The following is a 23597-nucleotide window of genomic DNA, read 5'->3' as shown; positions in this document are numbered from 1 at the left end:
AACTTGTCATTACGAAAATTATAAACAAAACATTATTAATTTTCGAATCTTGAACAACAATGATGGTCGTCGAAAAAGTGTTTAAAGCACAAGGATACACCTTGAATAACAGCAATGCCTGTGCAGCCTTCGATTTCGCAATGGGATTTACGAGAATCCCCGAAACTGAAATCAACTGGATTTTCCAATTTTTCTAGTTTTTCATCAATGTATCCAGATTTATACCAAGAGTATTTGGAAAGATTAATGTATCGCGGAGAGGATTATTTATTGATTGTGGACCAAAAATTGCAGTCTTACAATGTTTTTTCATAAATATTGACTGACTTTATGATTCATCAGAATGGCACTATCTGAAAAGTGTCGCACGAAATTTTTCCAAATTCAAAAACCGTATACATCTAGAGGTTGGATTTTTACCGTCGTCCCTGTTGGTATTAATTTTAGAATAATATTTCTATTTCGGGGTGTAGTTTCTGCTACTACTGTAAGACAGTGACCACTCCATAAATCAATTAGTAATACGCTGCTTTGTTCTACATTTTGAAAACACATTTCCATCAACCAAGTATCAAAGTGATCCGAAACAAATGAAAGGAAGCAAATGCGGCTTAAGGTATATTTTTGTGAGTAAGAATGTTAAATAAAAATTATTTTATATTTGTACCTGAAGTAATTTTTCGAGATTTTGATGCCGCTATATAGGTAATAATGGGTCTGAATAAATTCGCATGTACAACCGGCCTGAACTTGCCACTTTGTTCTTTTAACAACAAAAAGAGAGATGATAAAAGTTTTCCTTCAGCTGATATCAGCGGTTGTATTATGTAACTATGGGTTGTAGATTTAACTGACTGGACAAGGCTTGCTTTTCTCCTTCGACAGCCAATGTTCTTCCCGAATGCATCCCGAGCTGGAATCCGCTTTGATCGAAATTGTACACATTTTGAATTCCAAAATTTGCTACATCGTGTTTAACATGAGCCACAAATTCATCTGCCTTCACTTTTGACCGTTCGGCATCTTCTGAAGTTTTTCTACTGATAAATTTATTGATTTTCCTATTCGGTGTGCGTGTTTATATCGATATAACCATTTTTTTGAAGCTGTAATCGGAAATCTTTATGGCCAATTTCTTTCTGGGCTTGTAAGGCCCTTTAGTGTAAATGATTATCATGAACGATGAAACCGGCGTCGACAGCTACTTTAGAATTATTCAACCTAATGTCACAAATTCTAGTGATTTTTTCACTGTAAATGCCACCTTTATTTAACGAATGAGCCCATTGTCGCAGTTGATCTGTAGATTTTACTCTTTAAAATTTTTTTCTTACAGTGTCAATGCGTAAATTTCTTTTTCATCCGCTTCTCCAAAAATCTACGGCTCTTGATTTATAACCGTACAATACATCTTCTTCGTCTTTCGTACACTCATTTGTAGATGGCACAGGCTTGATAGGTAAAAGTATACATAATGTCATCTTCTATTACTTGGGCATTAGTATCTTTGTATGGTTCTTGAAAACCTGGGGATTCTTCAATTCTCAATTCCACGTGATGAAATTCATTCACCGCGGCTACCCTAGTAGAAATTATGAGTGGGCGCTGGTCAGGCGCTGACTAGTTCAACTCGTTTCTGACTATTTTCTGAGGTGGCAAACTGCCCTGCGCCTGACTAGGGATGTTACACTTGGCCAGGCTAGCGCCTAACCAACCCAGCTGATGAGGCGCTTATCAGTGTTTCCTAAATATACCTATCCAGCGCGCCGTCAGCCCCTACTGATCACATTACACGGCTAAATCCAGTATTTAGATGGGTAATGAAAATAATGTAGAAACAAAATTCAATATCAAATATTTATTATTTACTTTATATTTATTGACATTAGTGTAATATGAATATTGATATGTAGGGGAGAGCGGGGTAAGGGGGGGCACCTCAGCCGATAAAAAAAAATTTCCGAAAATTCTAGGTTTCTTTATAATTGAAAATCTCGTTGAAAATATTTTTTTAAAAAATCGTAAATTTTTTATCGATGATGTCAGAAATTAAAAATATATGTTTGTAATGATTTTTTTTTTTTGAAAATTTACGAAATGATTTTTTTTTTTTTAAGATTGTCAATCTAAAAAAAATCTAACATTTCCGGATTTTTTTATTGGACGACGTGTCCCCTATACCCCGCTGCCCCGTTTGCCCCGCTCACCCTTACATATGTAAATATAGTCTGTCTTAATGATAAATATATCACTTGTTTCGAACAATTAAGTAGCATCTTAATATTATTTGTAGTTTTTGGTTATCATTTGGTACCGCATACAGCTCTACTATTGCTTTAGCAATAATTAATACATACTTTAATAGTTTTTTTAAAATCACATATAGTTTCAGTATTTTAGCAATAATTAATACTTGACTAGTTTTTTAACATCACATGTAGTTTCAGTATTATTTTAGCAATAATTAGTATTCCGATACGTTCTAAACAACGAATATTTTTAAGTTTGAACATTATTACTTTGGTTTGATTTTCTTGCAAGTCCTTGAGACCAGACTGTTGTTTTATTAACATCAGTTTTCAAACATAAGTGGATCTGAATTCTCAAAGGTATCGTCAGTCCTCGGGCTAGCATTGTCCCTTTCCGGCAGGGAATTTTCATTTTCTGGTATAGCATTATTTTTTTTTCTCAGGTTAGCCTCTCGGCGTTCTTTTCTTTTTTTACGATTTCCATCCCAATCGATTGCGTTGCTGATTACATTTCCAAGCTGTTTGTAAAATACACTTTTTTTTATTGATGATTTCCCGTTTTTAGCGTGCTGTGCGTTTAGTACTCCTGGAAAAGCAATAATTATGGAAGTGAAACTAATATTCGTCTTCACTGTTAATTGTAAATATGCCTCAAAAATAAGCAGAATTTCACTAATTATTAGATTTATAAGCAAAGAATTGTTCACTCGAGAGTAGTGATTGAAGTTTCAAAAATGTACCTTATATTCTGCTAGATGTTATTTTTTGCATAATTGGACAAACCCTCATCTTCAAATACTTAATCGAAGTCAACAGGTTCTACTTTCACCTTATCTAGCAACGTATGTATGAGACTTGACTGCTCGAAAATTATAACTGTTATCAGACTACACTACAAAAGGTGAACCACTGAACTAGTCGAGCCTTCGCAAATAAATCCTTTAAAGCCTTTTAAGATACATACTTATCAAATACAACATCAACATCATTACCCATTATGATTTTACAGAAGTTCGTCTCACTGAAGACTTCCTTGCCTTCTGTCTTTTTTACTGCAGTGAACAACAATAGTAGTGTTCTTGATAGGTAGTGTTTAAGCATCGACTTGATGCTTTTTGACAATACCCCATCCCGGTCGATATGCAGGTGTAAAGAGCGTGCCTGGAAAATGTATCGAAATGAAATGTAACAGTTTCAGTCTAAGTACAATAATAAGTTTATTAACCACTATCGATCACTAAAACTTACCACTCTGTTACGGAATCCAGAATTCTCTTTATTTAATTTTTCGTCAAAAATTACGAATTTCGCCATGTTTGATATAGGTATTTCCATGTCTTCAATCTCTTCTGGTAATTGAATATTTTGGGCACCATTGGTGACTTCAATGATATTGCGCAAGGATCGCACTTCCTTTACCAAATCCTGTACGTCAACGCTGAGAGACTTTAACATTCTTACAATATTCTCATCTAAAAATAAATAGGATTGCAAATTATACTACCATGAATAAAATCCAAGTCACAAATTTGGGAGATTAAGCCGTAATAATGAGTACGTGGTGTCTGAGACCTTTTGCCAATTGTGGTCCACTTATCAGATGTGTTGGTAGGTTTTTGGAATTCTGTGAACGAGTTGGCGAATACGAACTAGAACCTTGTGGGCCAGTATCATCATCGATCCCTTGCAACACAGCTGACTTGTGATAGTTTTCGGCTACTGAAAAGGTTATAAATTCTCTGACTTTTAATATTACACTATCTAATTCTGATTAATTGATGATTGCAAATGACTTTTACCACTTGTCGAGTGTGATTTTTTTGGTACCACATTTTTAGCTCTATGTGAACTTTGATGTTAACTAATGGAAGAAGCATTAGTTGAGGGGGTCTTGGATTGAACAAACTTCAATTTATTCTGCGTACCTAGAAAGATATATAGCGAGTTGTTTTGATTGTCTTATCAAAATTTCAACAATAAACGAATTACTTGTCATATCTAATTTTTTTCGCGGAAAGTCTTTCTTTGGTGCCGATTTTGGATAGTGACTTTTGGGCGAAGTATCGATTGGTTGTGATTAGGCACGCACATTGCTATTGTTAGAGTCGGGGGAGTGAGAGCAAGGACTTAGGGAATGCCGCTTTTTTTTACCCTTCATATCTCTTTGGTTTATTGGGAAGTCTTTCTTAGAACCTGGTTTTGGCTTCACACTTTTGGGCAAAGCATTGATGGCTTGGGATGAGGCACGTACATTGCAATCGTTGCAATCGGAAGAGTCTTGTGGGACACTTGGAGAACGTGCCTTTTTCTCCCAAAGTCTGTTTCTTGACTGCCGTACAGAACTTTTCTTAGTACTTCTGTCTGAACCATTGCCTGCAACTGCAGCTGTGGGATATAATTCCATTTAGCTAAAGAATGATTAATGACGTCTGACTAGTTCCTTAGTTGTGGAGATGTTGTGAATAGCCATAACCTATCTACTTTCCAGTAATTGGTTCATGTCATGGGCAACTTGCTTGAATTTTGACCATCATTGACCTTCTATAATTATTCTACCTATAATTATTCTACATGGTTTTAAATCCAATGGTCAATTAAGATTATTCCAAATGGAACACAACGGAGGTCCACCTTGTTAATTATGACTAGGAACTATGCTTAGCACTTATATATTAGTTAATAGCTATGAACGATACTCTACCACATGAGAAGCTGAGGGCCGACAGATTGTACGCTATGCGACCATGATTCAGAATATGTAATAGTCTCGTAAGCGAATCGTAGAACAAGCTTACAGTATGAAATTAGGGCAGCAATTTAAGCTAAGCTTCAGCTTCATATGCTTGAGTTGCTGCCCAAATGAATCATGACTTCATAAATGAAGTACTTACACATGACAGAAGAACAATCAGATTCAATGATCTCGTCACTGAGCTCAGGCACATCGAATAAAGCTTGAGTCTTTACTACATCTATTTTGATGTTTTTAGGGCGATATGATCGCTCTAGTTCCTTTGCAGTTTCCTCAGGTCTTTTATCTGAATCACTGGTATAGGCATATTTTTCTTTTCTTAATATTTCTAACTTTGCCAATGCATTATTGTACGTCTCTGGAAAATTAACGATATCATGAAAGTCTAATGGCAATTGGGTCAAATATTCCGATTCATAATATCGACGGGTCCTGAGGAAACAGACGCATTTCATCTGTTTTCTTAGGACCCGTCAACAATCGACATATTATGTAAATCGAATGTAATATGGAGATTGACTTACTCGCTTGGCCTCTTAGCTCCAACGGATGTGTGGGCCAAGTTTTTGGTGGTGGTGCACAGTTTTTCACAAGGTCGTGCATTGCAGCTACTCCTTGTTCGTCATTGTAAGGTGGCGGCATAAATTTGCCAACACATTGGCCACTGTCAACGTCAAACGTGATCCACGTCGAAGGAAGTATGTCAATATCTAATAATTTTGACTGCGTCGATGAAGTGTTTTTGAAATTCACTAGCTGATACAAGTACCTTTCAACTTTGGACATGTTGGAAGAAATAGTCTGAAATACATAAATCGGTAATTTGGTCAAATTAATTACATTAATTGAATTTTGTTTCGAATATTACCCGCAAAATTAAAATACATATGTACACATATTTCCTGTCAACCCAATCTTGTAGTGGACACAATAATATAAAAATGAATTTGTTTCGATTAGATATTCAAAAAACAGCTTCTAGACATGAAAACAGCAAAACTGACTTTTTCAAATCTGATTATATGCACCACATGGAACAATTGTGAATTCGAGAACCATCACGTTGAATTTGGAAGCCAGACGCGAGAAATTCCCACGTGGCGATTCGCGCGATCATGCAATGAAACCCGATTTTTATAACTTTATTGTTAGGAATGCCGTTGTCTATCTACACGTGTATACAAGAAGTATTCAAAATACCGTTGTGGTTATAGAAAAATACGAATGTATTATAATATGTGTTGAAATATCGTCACTTTATAGGTTCTGTGAGAATACAATCTGGTAATGCGATAAATAGTTGTATGTTATTGGTAAAATGAGATGCAACTATAGACATAATGCCACGAGAAAATTATAATTATTGACCTGCTTACCTGTTATTACGACGAAAATTGAGCACTTTTTCGCGAAGAACGTAGGATTCTACCAATAACGAGAAATTTCGACCACGAAAACCAACAATCACGAGTATATAATTCTCCACACGTGCGCCGCGCGTCTATTCGACTTGATTCGACTTGTCCCGATCGGCCAATGACGTCACATAGTTACACATGTTCCCATTAGGCTGCGACACCAGGCACAAGTGCGTGCTCTCGTCGACGCATAATTGTTATATTAAACAAAGTACAATGTTAACCAACTAAAACCTTGGCTTATTAATCAACGACTCGGACATCACAGATTAGATTAATAGATTCAAAGATGTAGCCATCACAATATTTTTTATATTATTACTTCGACGTTTGCCGTAATTATATCAGTCCAAATTTCACATATGAAGAAAAGGCATTGCATAAAATTTTTCATTGTTTTCTTTAAGGGTTAAAATTATCATTTTACTTTCAATTGATTGTAAATCGTATATATGTGTGGTTGAAGATGGTTGTTTTTTAAGTTCCCACTGTTTTAGTATTTTAGAATCACAAGGGTATGTGAACAGCGACTTTTTCTTTCTCCACTTTCTTCCACTAACTCCAATGATTTCGCCTCTCATGAATATTCGTTCAATTTTGACTATTTCTTGAGTATTGGTAAGCACATAATTATTAGGCGCAGCGGTAGTGAGGGTAAAACTTCGATACTTTAGTCTTGATATTGGAATAGTACCATCAGCATCTTCCGCACCCTGTTTTAAGATCTGCACTTCTGGAGGTAGGGTGACTTTTTTTTCTGCACGAAAAATGATTCATGAACTCTGCGGCAAACTTGGGCTGATGGTCGGTTACCTGAACGCAGCATTCTCTTCAATTTCCCCAAAAGATTTTCGAAAGAAAATGCTGTAAATCTACTAATAGGAGCTTTCATATTTTCGACATCACTGACTAGATGAATAAGATTGTGTAAGTTCATGATATGAGATTCTGCTCCATAATATTCCCGTGTTAGTAAGAAGAAGTTTTTTAGATAAAGTTTAGCGACGTCCGTATACTTTTGTTTCAAACACAGCGCTTCAGTGCTCAATACTCTACAAGAAACGTGCAGTAGTAAGAAATGCTTGTACAATGGTAAACTAATAATATTTTTAAGCACGATGGGACCACAGTATAATAGAAAAAATCTAAATTCCGTTGCCTTCCAGTGTGCAATTTCAAAAGTTGACCTTGGTTTTCGTTCAAATTCATATGGTACTTGGGATCTTAAGTGTTTCATTCTATCGGATAGTTTAATTTTGTAAAATCGACTCAATCGAATATTTAAATCACCCTGCAACCAATAGTTGAGTAGTTTTTTCATGACGCCCAGACAACATAGATGCATGAAATCGAGGACAAACTGTGTGATCATATCAACATCAGGTTTCAAACGGGTTAGCGGTGAAATTCCATTATGATGTTCACGTTGTTCTGCAGCCCGAAATGTAGCGTTGGATCTCTCGGGACATTCTATTGAGCTGTATATCACTCGCCGATTACATCGTTGACCATGTACAGTACACCTTTCACATGCACAGTAGCCGCCGTGCCCTTTAGTACATTTAATATAAGTTCGAGCTGGAGTATCAGCAATAAAACATTGGATTTTCACCTGAAATGTTCTTCCGTCAATCAAAAGGCCATTCTCTTGTAATAAATTCATTTCCTCGATAAATTTTTCCAAGTACTAATCTACGCTATTTGGTTTTTCTTCACCTGAGTATATAGCTATGGGGAAAGGTTGATAAATATCTGGATTGAAATTTATTTTACAAAGGATGGGCCAGAACTGTTTTGAACTAGATCTGTATAAAGGCAACCCATCAATATTTATCTGAAGATTTATCGTTTCATCGGCATGAAGTTCACTATTTATGCATGCTTTGAGGCCATTAGCAACACCAAAATATACAAATTCAGATGTAAAAGCTCCATTGCTATCCTGAAGTTTTTCAATATTGTATATGGATGATGTAGTTTTCAGAAAACTTTTCGCTGACTTAGGTAGATCTGGCAATAATCTTTGTCTTAATATCAATAGAAGCTTGTCCAGATGTGATTGGTAGATATTGCAGTTTATTGCCCATTTTCTCAGCTCTCCAATTTCGTCAACTTCATTCTCATCTTCCTGCCAGATGAGGTCTTCGTCACTGTCATCCTCTTCAACACCATCATCCACATCGTTCTCTTCTGCACTATAGTATAACTCATCCTCTTCTAGTTCTTGTTCGCGATCGCTTTCATTTTCTACCTCTGCATCCTCTCGCTCTTGATCACTTTCGTCTTCTACCTCTACTTCTCCTCTTTCTAATTGTTCGCTTTCGTTGTCTAACCCTTCTTCCTCTTGCTCGTAATCCTGCTTGTGCTCGTCTTCTCTGTCGTGTTCTTCCGGTGTCATGTGACTTTCATCTTCGGAGGATTCATGGGTGAAATCCATTTCTTCTATAGAACCGATCGAAATACTTTGTTAGCTTCTTTTCTTTTATCATTAGATTGAAGTAAATTCGTTTCTTAAGAGGGAACCTTAGTGAAAAAGTCCATTTCTGTAGTATGAAGTTATAGTACGGAAGGTCAGATCTTCAAAAGCATGATGCAAAATTTTGTAGATTATAGTATTAAGTGGCTAGATTTTGATTTCCAACCTACTGCGATGAAAATTGAGATGCAACAAGTTTTTCACAGAACCCCTTTGAAGTCTTGCAAAGAGGTCTGTTTTCTGAATTTTCATCGCAGGAGGTTGAAAATCAAAATCTAGCCACTTGATATTACAAACTTTAAAATTTACAAACTTGGGCATGGGTGCAAAGCTCTGACCTTTTATACTACAACTTTGTACTACAAAAATCGACTTTTTCACTAGGATATTTCCTTAAGTAAAACTACTATAATTTCTTTACTATTGTCCCAACAACAGGTATGCCACCACTTTTTTTTCTTTTTTTTTTTCTTATCTTTTGTTTTCAAATACTGCAGGAGTTTGTAAAAAGGGGTGTGATTGACAATTTGAAAATATGTATACAAATTAATATTTCTAAATCTGTATACATATAGCCCAGTGGACACATTGATCTCATTATGATGTCAGAATGATGTTATTTATTCGTAATCATATTTTAGTCACAAAGAATGTCACTGGTATGTCAACATTACGTAAAATTTTAATTACTTAGCTATGACTTACCAGTGATGTCAAATCTAGGTCATGTGTTCACTGAGAGTAGTCACTATCAAGAAATCTATTGATTATTGCTTCGATGGGTGACTACAAAGATTTCTCTGTACAAAACATGACTGATTAAGGTTTTGTTTTTGTCCCCGATAATCTATTTCATGCGATAAGTGTAAAAACGTTTGATGAAATAAAAACAACAACTGAAATACCAACATATTTACTTCAAGTTTGGTAAAAGAAGTGAAAAGCCAATTTTCAAATTTAATAAATTATAATGGATAGGAACAGATTCATGAAACATATACCTGAAGAGATAAAAAAATTCTTGATCAATGCATATTGATTCCTATATCTTATGGAAAGTAATCGAAGTAAAATAATCTATCTTCGCTGGGATTGATCCGAGGCCCAAATTGACTATCCAAAGATGAGATACTATAATTTTAGATGTATTTGTTTGGACTGGAAATTTTTGAATAATATCATCATTTTTAAATTGCAGTAATTGATAAAGAATGTCCAGAAGAAGAAAGACGATTCAATTAACTGGGCAAAACTGGACAAGTGGTATCGGATATACACTGCAAATTTGTGAAATATCATCCAGAAAGAACACAAAAGATTATTATTCCTTGTGTAACTATAGTCCTTAATTAGGTATTATGAAATTCGAATCTACCTGAATTTGATGCAAATTCGCTAATCGCCCGTCGGATGGCTCGAGATTTTTTCATTCTGCGCCGCGCAGATTCGTTGGCCGCACGCTTATGAGAAGGTTCCATTGCACTTTGATTTACAATTATAGTGAAACATGCGTTATGAATAAAATAAAAAGTGAGTTCGCCCATGCAGTTGATTGTTCTTGACAGGATTCACTGTTCAACTGCGATATAGGTTAAAAATGACATAACGATTACGGCGAATATCGAAACATATATATATATTTGGCACGCATGCGCACTAAATTCAGCCCAACTGGTCGGGTCCTTGTCAGTTGAACCGGGGCCTAGCTTGGCAGTCTTCAAAATGACCCGCCTGCTCAGGCCCAGGATCAGTAAATCCAGAACCGGCTGACCACGGTTGCGCCTGACATGGCTCTGGCTAGGAATTCCAGACTTGGCTTTCCTGATCAGGTGCTAGTCTGTAGCACGGAAGACCTAATCAAATTTCTACTAGGGTAATAAAATATCTTCGATGTTCTCTTTTAATTCAATAACCGTAAAATAAACAGTGTTCAAGGGTTGTTATCCCCTACAACATTATTTTAAGAGAAAATCCGAATATATGTCGTATTTCCATCGTGTTCATATACATTGTATATTTTTTTTAGATTTTTAGACTTAAATATGATTATTTTCTGGCGTAAACGCAATATTAATAGCGTTCAAGAATAGTTACCCTTAAAATATTTTTTGTCGAGAGAATCCAATTATATGTCATATTTCTTTCGTGTTTGTACGCATTGTATATTTTTTCAGACTTTTGGACTTGAATTTGACGACTTTTCGCATATGCGCAAGATAAACAGCGTTCGGGAGTAGTGACCCCAGTCAATATTTTTTTTCGGGCAAATTCAAAAAGACGTGAATTTTTTTTTGTATTCATATGCAATATATACAATGCATATAATATATGTATATATATTCGTATATATATATATATACAGGGTGTCCCTAAATTGAGGGACACGGACCAGCGAGCGTGATAGCTGACTGAAATGCAACCGAGAATTTCTTTACCGGAAGCTCGTCCGACGCATAGTTTTTGAATTATAAGCGATAGCGTTAGGCCAATCAGAGTGCACCATTTCATCTGGATTTGCCGCCACGGAAATTGCTGTTTTGTTCGTCTGGGTGAATTATTATTATTCGGTTACAAAGTAAATATTGGCACCTCCCCTCTCGCGCTGTTGTACCCCTTTTCGAGCCCTGACCTCGGTATTGTTGCCGCGGCACACGCTGCCGGCCGCACATCCACGGACGCACACTCGTGTGTGTGAAAATAAGCGAATGCCCAGCTCCACAATACTACGAAACACACATACACGAGTGAAAATAAAAATAAATCTCGAAATAAATCAGCGGATTTAAGATTTAATGTTATAAAACACTTCCAATCATCGATGTATGCATAAAACTAGAGATTTTAGATGATTGATATGCCGTTAGGGTTCATAATTAGTCATTCAATCAATCTGAATTATGCTTTCCGAACATTTTTTGTGTCTTTGCAACGTAACTTTTCCACTAGTTTGAAATTCATCATTGACATCCGATTTTTCAATAATGCGAGGGAACAACAACTCGCTGAATTGACGTGTCAATAGGTTTGTAAATCAATTACAATTCACCTGAATTAACACAAAATAACTGAGTAAATGAGAATTCACTGAATCACTAAAAATGATAACTGAAATCATGAGAATTATTTGAGATATAACTGAATTAGGAAGAGTTGTAATAAGTCAAGTTACTTTGAATAACTTTAGATTCGTGCCAAAATTTTATGTTTAGAGAGAAAAATAATTAAATTCAAATAAAAAAGTAATTTTAAATCAAGAAGAAGAAAATTTCTAAATATCTGAATTCAAATGAAGCAATTTGAATTTAATAAATCTATCCGAATTTGAGGAGAAATAATAATTATTATCTGGACCAGAAAAATCAAGTCGAATCACATGAATAAATTCAATTAATTCAACTCAAAAAAATATGGTGTCATTCAAATTCCCAGTTATTTCCTCGTCGATTCAATGTGGGTCTGGAGTGGCAAGTAACGTTGAAATTGTTGAGACCAATGCTAGTGATGGCCACTTATCTGAGAATAATCGATGTATCGATTAATCGATTTCAACAAAATAATCAGACACGGCTCGATTGAATTGGTGAAGATTAATCGATTTGGTAAATTTCTGCGTGTAGTCTTGATATCAGAAGAGATATTTTGATAATTCATAGCCTTATTGAAAATATTTTTAAGTTTGATAAATTTTGAGTAATTAATACTTAAACCACATACATCGATACTGTATTGCATCGTTCGTATGAGTAAACAAGCGGCTTAAGGCTGACCGTGAGCCAGCCCTCGAACTTCCCGTTTTCACACTACAAATTCAAGGTTCATGGAACAAATAAATATTAATATCCAATTCCAATTTTTCAACTACGAATTCAGAGTCGTGATTGACGATTCAAAAGCCCTCGCATATCATATTACATAAAAAAATATTACGATTGTTTTTATTTTGAACCACTAATAATGGATCGACCATCATAAATTTTAGAAATCTGACCTTGGATCGGTCACTGATGACCGGAAAAATCTCCACTCACGCATTTCTACCAAAATCCGAATGTTTTAAGATTTTGTTTCACCATGTGAGTTCGCCATTTCGAATTTTTCAAATCTAACCCCAGATTCGTGATCAGCGACCCCAAAATCCTCATGGTACCAATTTTCATTCAAATCCGTGAATCCATTCTCAATAATATGTAAATTTCCTTTTTCAAAAATTACCTCAATCAAAGACCTATCCGATGAGGGGGGATGCCAACAAGATTTTTCATAAAAAAAAAAACTTCTAAACATCGAATTTAAAATCGAAAAGCGATGAGTCTCAGTATCCCTTCGTGCTTTTGCTGCCTATTTTGCGACAAAAAATGTATTTTATAGCCAGACAAATTAATGCTCGCATTAAATGGGATTTCGTAATTTCGACAATGCTTCATTTTACCTGGAAACATCTTTTCTTATACCCGGACATTGCCAAATTTTCGAAAGAAATTTCGATTATGTAGACAGAGAGAAGCATTTTAGGGCACAATATCCTTTCACGGCAAAGAAGGAATGAATTCAAAGACACGAAAATTTAGATAAACCAACTGAGTGATAAGTAAGTCATACCATACATTATTTCACTGAATAAATTATTGATTATTCGGAAAAGGTTAATTTTGCTAAATTCATGTTACATACTAGATTTATTCGCACTGTTTTCGGCAACACTCAATTGTTCCATAAATCAGTTTACGGCGCTACAAATGTTATGGGATAAAAAAAATTCTCATGTTCTTCCCATTCGAAGTCACAAAAAATCGATGTACTCCAATTCCAGAAACATAATTTCAATCATGTTCCATGATTCTGTGTTATTATTACTAGGAAATGAGAAACATCGTACGGCACTCTGTTTTGTTTTCGGTATTGACAACTAATCGTTCCATTCGGTATTGATTTGCGGTTTCGAAAAATGCGGCTTTTCGCTTGTTACTGGGGCAGCGATTTCTCCTGCAACATTCGACCAGCTGACTGATAACTTATCGACCGACGTCCGGGGTAGCCGTTGTCGTTACCTCCACGATTTTTTTCTCCAGGGCTTCTTAGATATTAGGTGGATCCTTGTATGTACTTCTAAGTCATGCTCTACACGAAAGAATTCAACGGATTCACTTTCGCTGATCGTAGTGGCCAAGCGATCGGCGTCTACGGCGTATCTTATACCTGTCCTGAAATCTGTCATTCTCAAATTACCATGATCAACGAATATCTCTGCTCTACGTTTAAGTAGACGATTATTCAGCAGATCTGGAAGCTTGATTTTCAGAAACTTCAGGTAAGTTCTTTAATACCATCTTGCGCGTAAAAAGCAGTGAGCAATCTGTCGTACGAATAACTCCGCATTGATTGAATGTATAATCAACCCATAATGCTCGCTGAATCATTGATTGGTCAAATATTCCATATGAATTTTTCCGAACAGTCATAAAACAGGTCTCCACTTATGAAGTTCAACATCAAACCAATGTGATGATAGCAATTTATGTCTGTATTGAAAAATTATTAATCAAGCTTTCCAGCTCGTCATCCAACATGCTGCAAAAACACATTGATAAATCCATAGAACTTGATGGCTCGACTTACGAACATTGCGTGGATTTCATTTAGCCCAGTGATAAACGTTGTGGACGTTTAACATTCAAACCAAATCGAAATTCTACTTATGTGCCAACAAGATATGAAACATGAACAGCGGTTCCGCTTTATGCTGCTGTAATGCGTTGTCGCAAGAATTTATTCTTTCCGCATGGTCTGACCCATACAGTGATCGAACCTTTGCTAAGAATGGAAGACTAACTGATTAAACCCAGATTATTCAGAAATAATTCTTCGAGTACTACTTTCCGGGTAACTAAAAATCTCAAATGAAGCTGATTGACCGCAAATTCAAAGTTACAATGCACAGAAAAAAGAAGAATGGAAAATTCACAGTTTTTTATGTAACGTAGCGCTTCGAAAGCAACTTGAAAAATCAAAGTTTCAGGTGTAAATTTTACATTTTCTGTCGAAATTACATATTAAAAATGTGAAATTACATTTGTAACTGTAAGAATTCATTTTTAAAATTGAATTCATAAAAATGTTATCTCAAACTGTAATTTTTCCAGTTTTATTTACGAAGCGCCACTTACAATTGCAATTTTTCCATTTTTTCCGTGTAGTTACTCATTATTCAGATCATAGATTAACGACTTTCAGACATTTTCAATATTATGCTGCTGAAATAAGTTCAGTCTTTCGTTTTCAATCGAATTCTATTTCACACCCGTTGTGTACGGAAAGTAATACGGTTGCATAGCAACTCGAGAGTCAATTGTTATAAACAACGCGCTTTGACTGGCAACTGGCGGATTTTGCTCATATTGTCTTCAGCATCGCTCGAGTACAATTGTCTTTACCATGGATTTTTTAAATCGCGAGATGTACGATATGGTGCTGATGATGGGAAGGTGTGACAACGTTGCGGGTGACGCAGCTCGCGAATACGCGGACCGGTATCCGTTGAGGCGGCATCCGTCTGCGAAGGTCTTCCGCCGCTTGGAGCGAAGCCTGTGCGAAACTGGCAGCTTCGTCCCGAATCGTTCTAACGCTGGACGTCCGAGATCCAGACGGACGGTCCAGTTCAAAGAACGTATCCTCGACAATGTTGACAGGGCGCCTACTAAAAGTACTCGGGGTTTGGCCGCGGAACACGAGACTGATAAGTCAAGCGTACACCGGGTCTTGCGAACTCACGAGCTGCAACCATTTCACTCGCAAAAGGTTCAAGCACTGCACGGTCCAGACCGTGTGGCAAGAACCGCTTTTTGCGAGTGGATATTGGAGCAGCATCAAGCAGACCCGATGTTCGTATTTAACATCTTATTTACGGATGAGTCGAATTTTGCTCGCGACGGGGTTTTCAATAGCCATAACATCCATCATTGGGCAGAAGAAAACCCGCACAATGTTCGGGAATCAAGCCACCAAGTTCACTGGAGTATCAACGTGTGGTGGGGCATGCTTGGCGATGAGTTGGTAAGCTTGTTTGATAATGCATGGAAACAGATATAATTTGCTACAGTTGTATTGCTTGACTTCGAAAAATTTCTTTAAAGACGTGTTTTATTGCTTTTGATGAAAATAACTTTGTTGAATCACTACAGTCAAGATATTTCATCAATAATTATGATATTTGAGCAATCAGTGATAGCGCAAGGATTATCGTTTAATTATGCAATCACACAATACGGGGTAATTTTTGACACAGATTGGCCCCTGCGTTCTACCGGCAAGATTGAATGGAAACTCGTACCACGAGTTTCTTGAAAATCAGCTTCCGGAACTGCTGGAGGACGTTCCGCTTGATCGCCGAGCCGCCCTGACTTTTCAGCATGATGGTGCTCCAGCGCACTTCAGTGCGCGTACGCGTCAGTTTCTCAACGAACGGTTTCTGGGGAGGTGGATAGGCCGTGGGGGTCCCATCGCCTGGCCACCGCGATCACCTGACCTGAACCCTCTGGATTATTGTCTATGGGGGTTGATCAAAGAATTCGTGTACAAGGACCCACCGAATTCTTTGCAAGCTCTGGAGGCTAAAATCGTGGAAGCGACAGCGACGGTGACTCCGGAAATCGTTCGTGGAGCGATGGAAAATTTAGTTAGGCGCTGCAGGCTTTGCATCGAAGTAGGTGGCGGCCATTTCGAGAACCTGCAGCCCCTGTAACGAGTCGTCACACTGACCCGATCAAAAACGGCACTTTTCAGAGCCACCAAATAATTTCGCAAAGAACGATTAGTTGTCAATACCGAAAACAAAACAGAGTGCCGTACGATGTTTCTCATTTCCTAGTAATAATAACACAGAATCATGGAACATGATTGAAATTATGTTTCTGGAATTGGAGTACATCGATTTTTTGTGACTTCGAATGGGAAGAACATGAGAATTTTTTTTATCCCATAACATTTGTAGCGCCGTAAACTGATTTATGGAACAATTGAGTGTTGCCGAAAACAGTGCGAATAAATCTAGTATGTAACATGAATTTAGCAAAATTAACCTTTTCCGAATAATCAATAATTTATTCAGTGAAATAATGTATGGTATGACTTACTTATCACTCAGTTGGTTTATCTAAATTTTCGTGTCTTTGAATTCATTCCTTCTTTGCCGTGAAAGGATATTGTGCCCTAAAATGCTTCTCTCTGTCTACATAATCGAAATTTCTTTCGAAAATTTGGCAATGTCCGGGTATAAGAAAAGATGTTTCCAGGTAAAATGAAGCATTGTCGAAATTACGAAATCCCATTTAATGCGAGCATTAATTTGTCTGGCTATAAAATACATTTTTTGTCGCAAAATAGGCAGCAAAAGCACGAAGGGATACTGAGACTCATCGCTTTTCGATTTTAAATTCGATGTTTAGAAGTTTTTTTTTTTATGAAAAATCTTGTTGGCATCCCCCCTCATCGGATAGGTCTTTGATTGAGGTAATTTTTGAAAAAGGAAATTTACATATTATTGAGAATGGATTCACGGATTTGAATGAAAATTGGTACCATGAGGATTTTGGGGTCGCTGATCACGAATCTGGGGTTAGATTTGAAAAATTCGAAATGGCGAACTCACATGGTGAAACAAAATCTTAAAACATTCGGATTTTGGTAGAAATGCGTGAGTGGAGATTTTTCCGGTCATCAGTGACCGATCCAAGGTCAGATTTCTAAAATTTATGATGGTCGATCCATTATTAGTGGTTCAAAATAAAAACAATCGTAATATTTTTTTATGTAATATGATATGCGAGGGCTTTTGAATCGTCAATCACGACTCTGAATTCGTAGTTGAAAAATTGGAATTGGATATTAATATTTATTTGTTCCATGAACCTTGAATTTGTAGTGTGAAAACGGGAAGTTCGAGGGCTGGCTCACGGTCAGCCTTAAGCCGCTTGTTTACTCATACGAACGATGCAATACAGTATCGATGTATGTGGTTTAAGTATTAATTACTCAAAATTTATCAAACTTAAAAATATTTTCAATAAGGCTATGAATTATCAAAATATCTCTTCTGATATCAAGACTACACGCAGAAATTTACCAAATCGATTAATCTTCACCAATTCAATCGAGCCGTGTCTGATTATTTTGTTGAAATCGATTAATCGATACATCGATTATTCTCAGATAAGTGGCCATCACTAGCATTGGTCTCAACAATTTCAACGTTACTTGCCACTCCAGACCCACATTGAATCGACGAGGAAATAACTGGGAATTTGAATGACACCATATTTTTTTGAGTTGAATTAATTGAATTTATTCATGTGATTCGACTTGATTTTTCTGGTCCAGATAATAATTATTATTTCTCCTCAAATTCGGATAGATTTATTAAATTCAAATTGCTTCATTTGAATTCAGATATTTAGAAATTTTCTTCTTCTTGATTTAAAATTACTTTTTTATTTGAATTTAATTATTTTTCTCTCTAAACATAAAATTTTGGCACGAATCTAAAGTTATTCAAAGTAACTTGACTTATTACAACTCTTCCTAATTCAGTTATATCTCAAATAATTCTCATGATTTCAGTTATCATTTTTAGTGATTCAGTGAATTCTCATTTACTCAGTTATTTTGTGTTAATTCAGGTGAATTGTAATTGATTTACAAACCTATTGACACGTCAATTCAGCGAGTTGTTGTTCCCTCGCATTATTGAAAAATCGGATGTCAATGATGAATTTCAAACTAGTGGAAAAGTTACGTTGCAAAGACACAAAAAATGTTCGGAAAGCATAATTCAGATTGATTGAATGACTAATTATGAACCCTAACGGCATATCAATCATCTAAAATCTCTAGTTTTATGCATACATCGATGATTGGAAGTGTTTTATAACATTAAATCTTAAATCCGCTGATTTATTTCGAGATTTATTTTTATTTTCACTCGTGTATGTGTGTTTCGTAGTATTGTGGAGCTGGGCATTCGCTTATTTTCACACACACGAGTGTGCGTCCGTGGATGTGCGGCCGGCAGCGTGTGCCGCGGCAACAATACCGAGGTCAGGGCTCGAAAAGGGGTACAACAGCGCGAGAGGGGAGGTGCCAATATTTACTTTGTAACCGAATAATAATAATTCACCCAGACGAACAAAACAGCAATTTCCGTGGCGGCAAATCCAGATGAAATGGTGCACTCTGATTGGCCTAACGCTATCGCTTATAATTCAAAAACTATGCGTCGGACGAGCTTCCGGTAAAGAAATTCTCGGTTGCATTTCAGTCAGCTATCACGCTCGCTGGTCCGTGTCCCTCAATTTAGGGACACCCTGTATATATATGTATTGTGACGTGGTATTTCATATCCCGTCACATGGTTTAACTATCGCACTTCCCTACTCACAGAATATCATTAAAAATAATGAAAGCACGTCTGAGGCCAATACTCCAAAAAGAACGACTAGTTGTCTTTAAGTGAAATTCTCGTTGTTAAGCTCATTCTATTATATTTTCTCATTTTGTAACGCTCTACGAGAAGCGACTACGAGATCTCCGCTTTGAGATACCAGGACATTATCTGACAGGGGTCACGTACTAGCTCAACACCGACCACCACCAACTACGGACGAACGAATATTGCTGAAGCCACTCCCGATGGATGCCTATCTAAGTTGTGAACAGGGTCGTGCGTGATGCACAAACAGTACCTCCAACTATTTAAGACTTATCGGCCAGGAGCCGAACCACGAATCAATGCTTTTACCGTTTGGATGAATCGCCAGACGGCGTACAGGGCTGTGCGTCAAAAACACAACAAAGCCTCCCGTCGACGATACTCATCAGCCTGAGGCTGAACCGACCACGACATCTACTAAGTCGTTGTCTATCAAATAGAGGACGGTTTTCTCCTAATAAACCGTCCTATCGAAGGGCTGTGGCGTGGAATAGGCTAGACTATGCTGACCACGTGGATCTGGTGGATTAGTGTGGCGATCCGGGTCGAGGGCCATTACCACCAAATCGTTCTGGCATATGGGCTCCGATGAGCGAGTGCCGGGATGCAGCGCCAACGAAATAGCCACAACGGGGAGTACCAGTAAGGCAAGGAGTGAAGTACAATCGGTCGCAAGTCCAAGATATTGGTAACGCAATATTCTCGCACACTTCAATATAACAACACACGAGTGGTACGACTTCCCCTCTTACCAACGACACCGCACAGCTGAGGGAAAACATCTCCGCCCACCGTCCGACGTCCCGATACCTCGATACCTGTCATCGAAGAAGAAGAAAACAAACAACGAGGGATTATCGCCGCCTACCTGTAGACCCGACCTACGTGACCTGCTGGCCCAATTATAATAACGAAAATTTGAGGAAGAATCACGTGACAGCAGCGCGACGAAAATCAGAATCATCGCTCGTCTCGACACTCTACGTTCAATTTTCAATTAAGGGCGTTGCCTATGCCTCGAAGAGCGCGCGCGAACAGAGACTCACGATTTTCCTCCTCATTTCCTGATTTTTAAAGGTAATTAGGTTCTTAATGGGTCATTTTGAAGATAAAGAATAGATCTATGTCGCCTCTTTTGCCGAATTTTCGATTTCGCTTTCAGATTTGCGAAAAACGTACTTGAAACTACGTTATCTTTGAAGTGAAACACAGTGGACAGTGAATTTTTTTTCGAAATTCGGCAAAACAGGTGGCACAGATCTATTCTTCATCTTTAAAGTGATTCCCTGAGAACCTAATTATCTTCAAAAATGAGGAAATGAGAAGGAAAATCGCGAAGCATAAAACAGCAAATTTTTCGCGCGAAAGGCGGGCGGCTGCTAGCGCCACGACCGCGTTGGCCGGCCACCATGCAAATTACAGGCGAGGAGAGTAGACTGAAACCCCCCCCCCCCCACTACAATCCCCCTCCTTCGAATCCTCGTCGGTCGGCACGTGGATAGTGTTCCGCGCTTTTTTTTTTGTTTGTGTTTTTCCACCGTGTTTTTTTATTATTTCGAGTTAGTATTTATTCCCGCGATGGCTAAGAAGAGAAGGAACCTGTTTTTAAAGAAGAAGAAACGACCCGGCACAAAGATTTTGGCAAATTTCAGGAAAAAATTAGGTAAATCGAATTATTTATATGATTGATGTCGCATCCTCTCCGACTTCGAGATTTAATCACTTGTGTACGAACAATCGCAGGGCTCTTATCTAAGAAGGTACTTTCAAGAGCCGATATTGCTGTTCATAATAGCAGTATAAATTTATTCTTAAGTTTTTTATACATACGAAAATATAAACTAGAATCCATTGTGACGTGTGGTACTAGCCCGGTTTGCATTAGTCGCTAAAATATGTCATCAATTTGTTACATGTTCAGGTTAAATGATCAAAATCACTATTCGGCAATTTGCATTAGTGTTTACACTTTGTCGATCATAAGGAATATTCTCATCACTTATTGTGACTACCTAAGTATTAAAGGTAAATATACAAGGTATCTGGCCGAATTTTCCACACGAAGTGAATACAGCGCGTACGTATGAGGCCACTAAAATACGCGCGTTTTGTTTTCAGAAATAAACTTGACGTAATTCTGGGGTAATCATACATGCATACATTACCTATAAAACAGCCACCTACAAAACTGTCATCAAATCAGATACTACCGCCAAGTATAATTTATTAAGAAACTAATGATGATTTTGATATACTATAACTAAAGATGACGAAAAAAAAAAATTGAAATCAAAATTAAAATTGAAAGAAAAAAAACAAAAATTTTGATAAAAAAAGAAATCGGAGTACGTAGTACTTGGCGGGCCCATGTTTATATAGCGATTATGTATGTAGCTCGACTTGTATTTTCTTGTGCCTGTGTTGAAAAGGCCCGCCATGTACCACTATCTCCATTTTTTTTTTTCAATAAAAAAATTTTATTTTTCAATTTCAATTTTGATTTCAATTTTTTTTTGTCATAATTAATTATAGTACATCAAAATCATCATTAGTTTCTGAATAAATTATACTTGGCTGTAATATCTGATTTGATGAGAGTTTTGTAGGTGGCTGTTTTGTGGGTGGCTGTCACATTAATATACTTGGCGGAAGGTTTTTGCACCAGAGGTGCTGTTTGGGGATATCAGTACTTTTTGTGGGATTTCACTTGAACGTTTAAAAATTTTGCTCGCTTGCCACGCTCACTCGATAGATTTTTTGGGATACAAAATTGATATTTGAGACGAAAATAATCGGTGGAAAAGCCAAGCTAGAGCTTTCTCATAATTACATGTATCAGGTCCTAGGTCTTCTACAAATTACGAGTAGGAAGTGGTGCTATTTTATAATTTAGACGCCAAAGGGATTGATTTTTGATAAAATAAAACGTGACGATAAATTCTGGATCGAAAAAATGGAGAATAAATTAGCAGATTTCTTTTACTTTTGTTTGTTACCCGAGAACGTAGATTCTAGACGCGCCCGACAACTCTCAATCCGCGAACCCCCTCAAATAAGTAAATAAAGAACCCTCTCAAGAAACAGTAAATTCACGACCGACAGATGACAAAAAACTGTAATATAAATATATGTACATATGTACATAAATATAATAGCTTTGTATACCGGGACAATTTCTTGAAACTATACATACAATGCGCATGCACCAAATAATTCGATCTCATTGGTCGGTGAAATCGCCCCGCGGCCATGTTTTCGTCTGCTGAGCAGGGGGCCAACGTACACAAAATGAGACAAGACTCAAGAACCGTAAATCTCTCGTGCATAAAACCGCGGATTGAGGTTATGTTGCTGTTTATTTTTACGTAGCGTTAATTGTCTAAGAATACTATCGTTCAGCAATACCGTGGTCAATATAGGAAAATATTCAACCGACGCAAATATCAAATCATACAGGAATTGCATGTTATTTATTGAAAGAAAAAATCTGAAATTCAATGTGAAATGTCATTAACAAGTGGGAGTCTGGACAAACAGAGGTAGGTGACTAAAAACAACGTTTATTGTGAACAGATTTTTATTTACATAAAATTAGAAATGCGTCTCATTAACGATTTATGTTTTGTGCATTTTATTGGAAATTAGTTGTATCCAAAAATACCACAAGATCCTGTCTGATAATAATAGCTTTTTTCAGGTACGAAATAATTCATTGTCAAAGCGGGACTAAATTTGTCAGGCATGGAAGCATGTAGGTAAATTTCTAATTACGTGATCTATGACAATTACAATATTTTAACATGGATTCAATGATAAAATTCGTTTTTTTTCAACAGGCTCGAAGTTTAAACTTTGATTAACACGAGGAAAATTATGCCTTACCTGATGGTCAAAACGTTTAGGTGGCAAGGATCCTGGTTTCTCGAGCGGTGCAATTATTATAACCATAGAACCTGGTTATTCCGTCAGACATCAGGTGCCAGAGTGAATTTCATCAGGTCATCGCCACCTTCTTGACATCAGTTGAGGCAAAATTGAAGAGCGGGATATACTACAGATCATAATGGCTAAATATTCCATCATTTCACTTTGATCGAGCCAATAGCGATAAGTTTGTTACTTAACCGTTGCTGCCAATTCGTTCTACCAGGGAATCATTCTGTGCACCATTGGAATTCAAGCATTATTATTGACCAGCATTGTTTTTCAAACTTTATGCCAT

The 23597-nt window shown here is 37.0% G+C and overlaps 2 protein-coding genes across 2 annotated transcripts in view; both read right to left on the bottom strand.

The window, feature by feature from the left end:
- The window catches only part of LOC124307480 (dipeptidase 1-like), a 1861010-nt gene that overhangs the window by 17257 nt on the left and 1820156 nt on the right, over positions 1-23597 (bottom strand). The window lies entirely within an intron of this gene.
- LOC124307482 (uncharacterized) lies at positions 2166-4513 on the bottom strand. Its single transcript, XM_046769163.1, has 6 exons — positions 4401-4513; positions 4049-4174; positions 3822-3968; positions 3498-3721; positions 3242-3410; positions 2166-2835 (listed from the first exon to the last, which is right to left on the bottom strand). Exons 4-6 carry the CDS (start codon positions 3702-3704, stop codon positions 2573-2575), a joined length of 639 nt encoding a protein of 212 aa, XP_046625119.1. The 5' UTR covers positions 3705-3721; positions 3822-3968; positions 4049-4174; positions 4401-4513; the 3' UTR covers positions 2166-2572.

The sequence above is a fragment of the Neodiprion virginianus genome, chromosome 6 (genome assembly GCF_021901495.1).
Source record: "Neodiprion virginianus isolate iyNeoVirg1 chromosome 6, iyNeoVirg1.1, whole genome shotgun sequence".
In the NCBI taxonomy this organism is placed as follows: Eukaryota; Metazoa; Arthropoda; class Insecta; order Hymenoptera; family Diprionidae; genus Neodiprion; species Neodiprion virginianus.
This window is presented reverse-complemented; position numbering and strand designations above follow the sequence as displayed.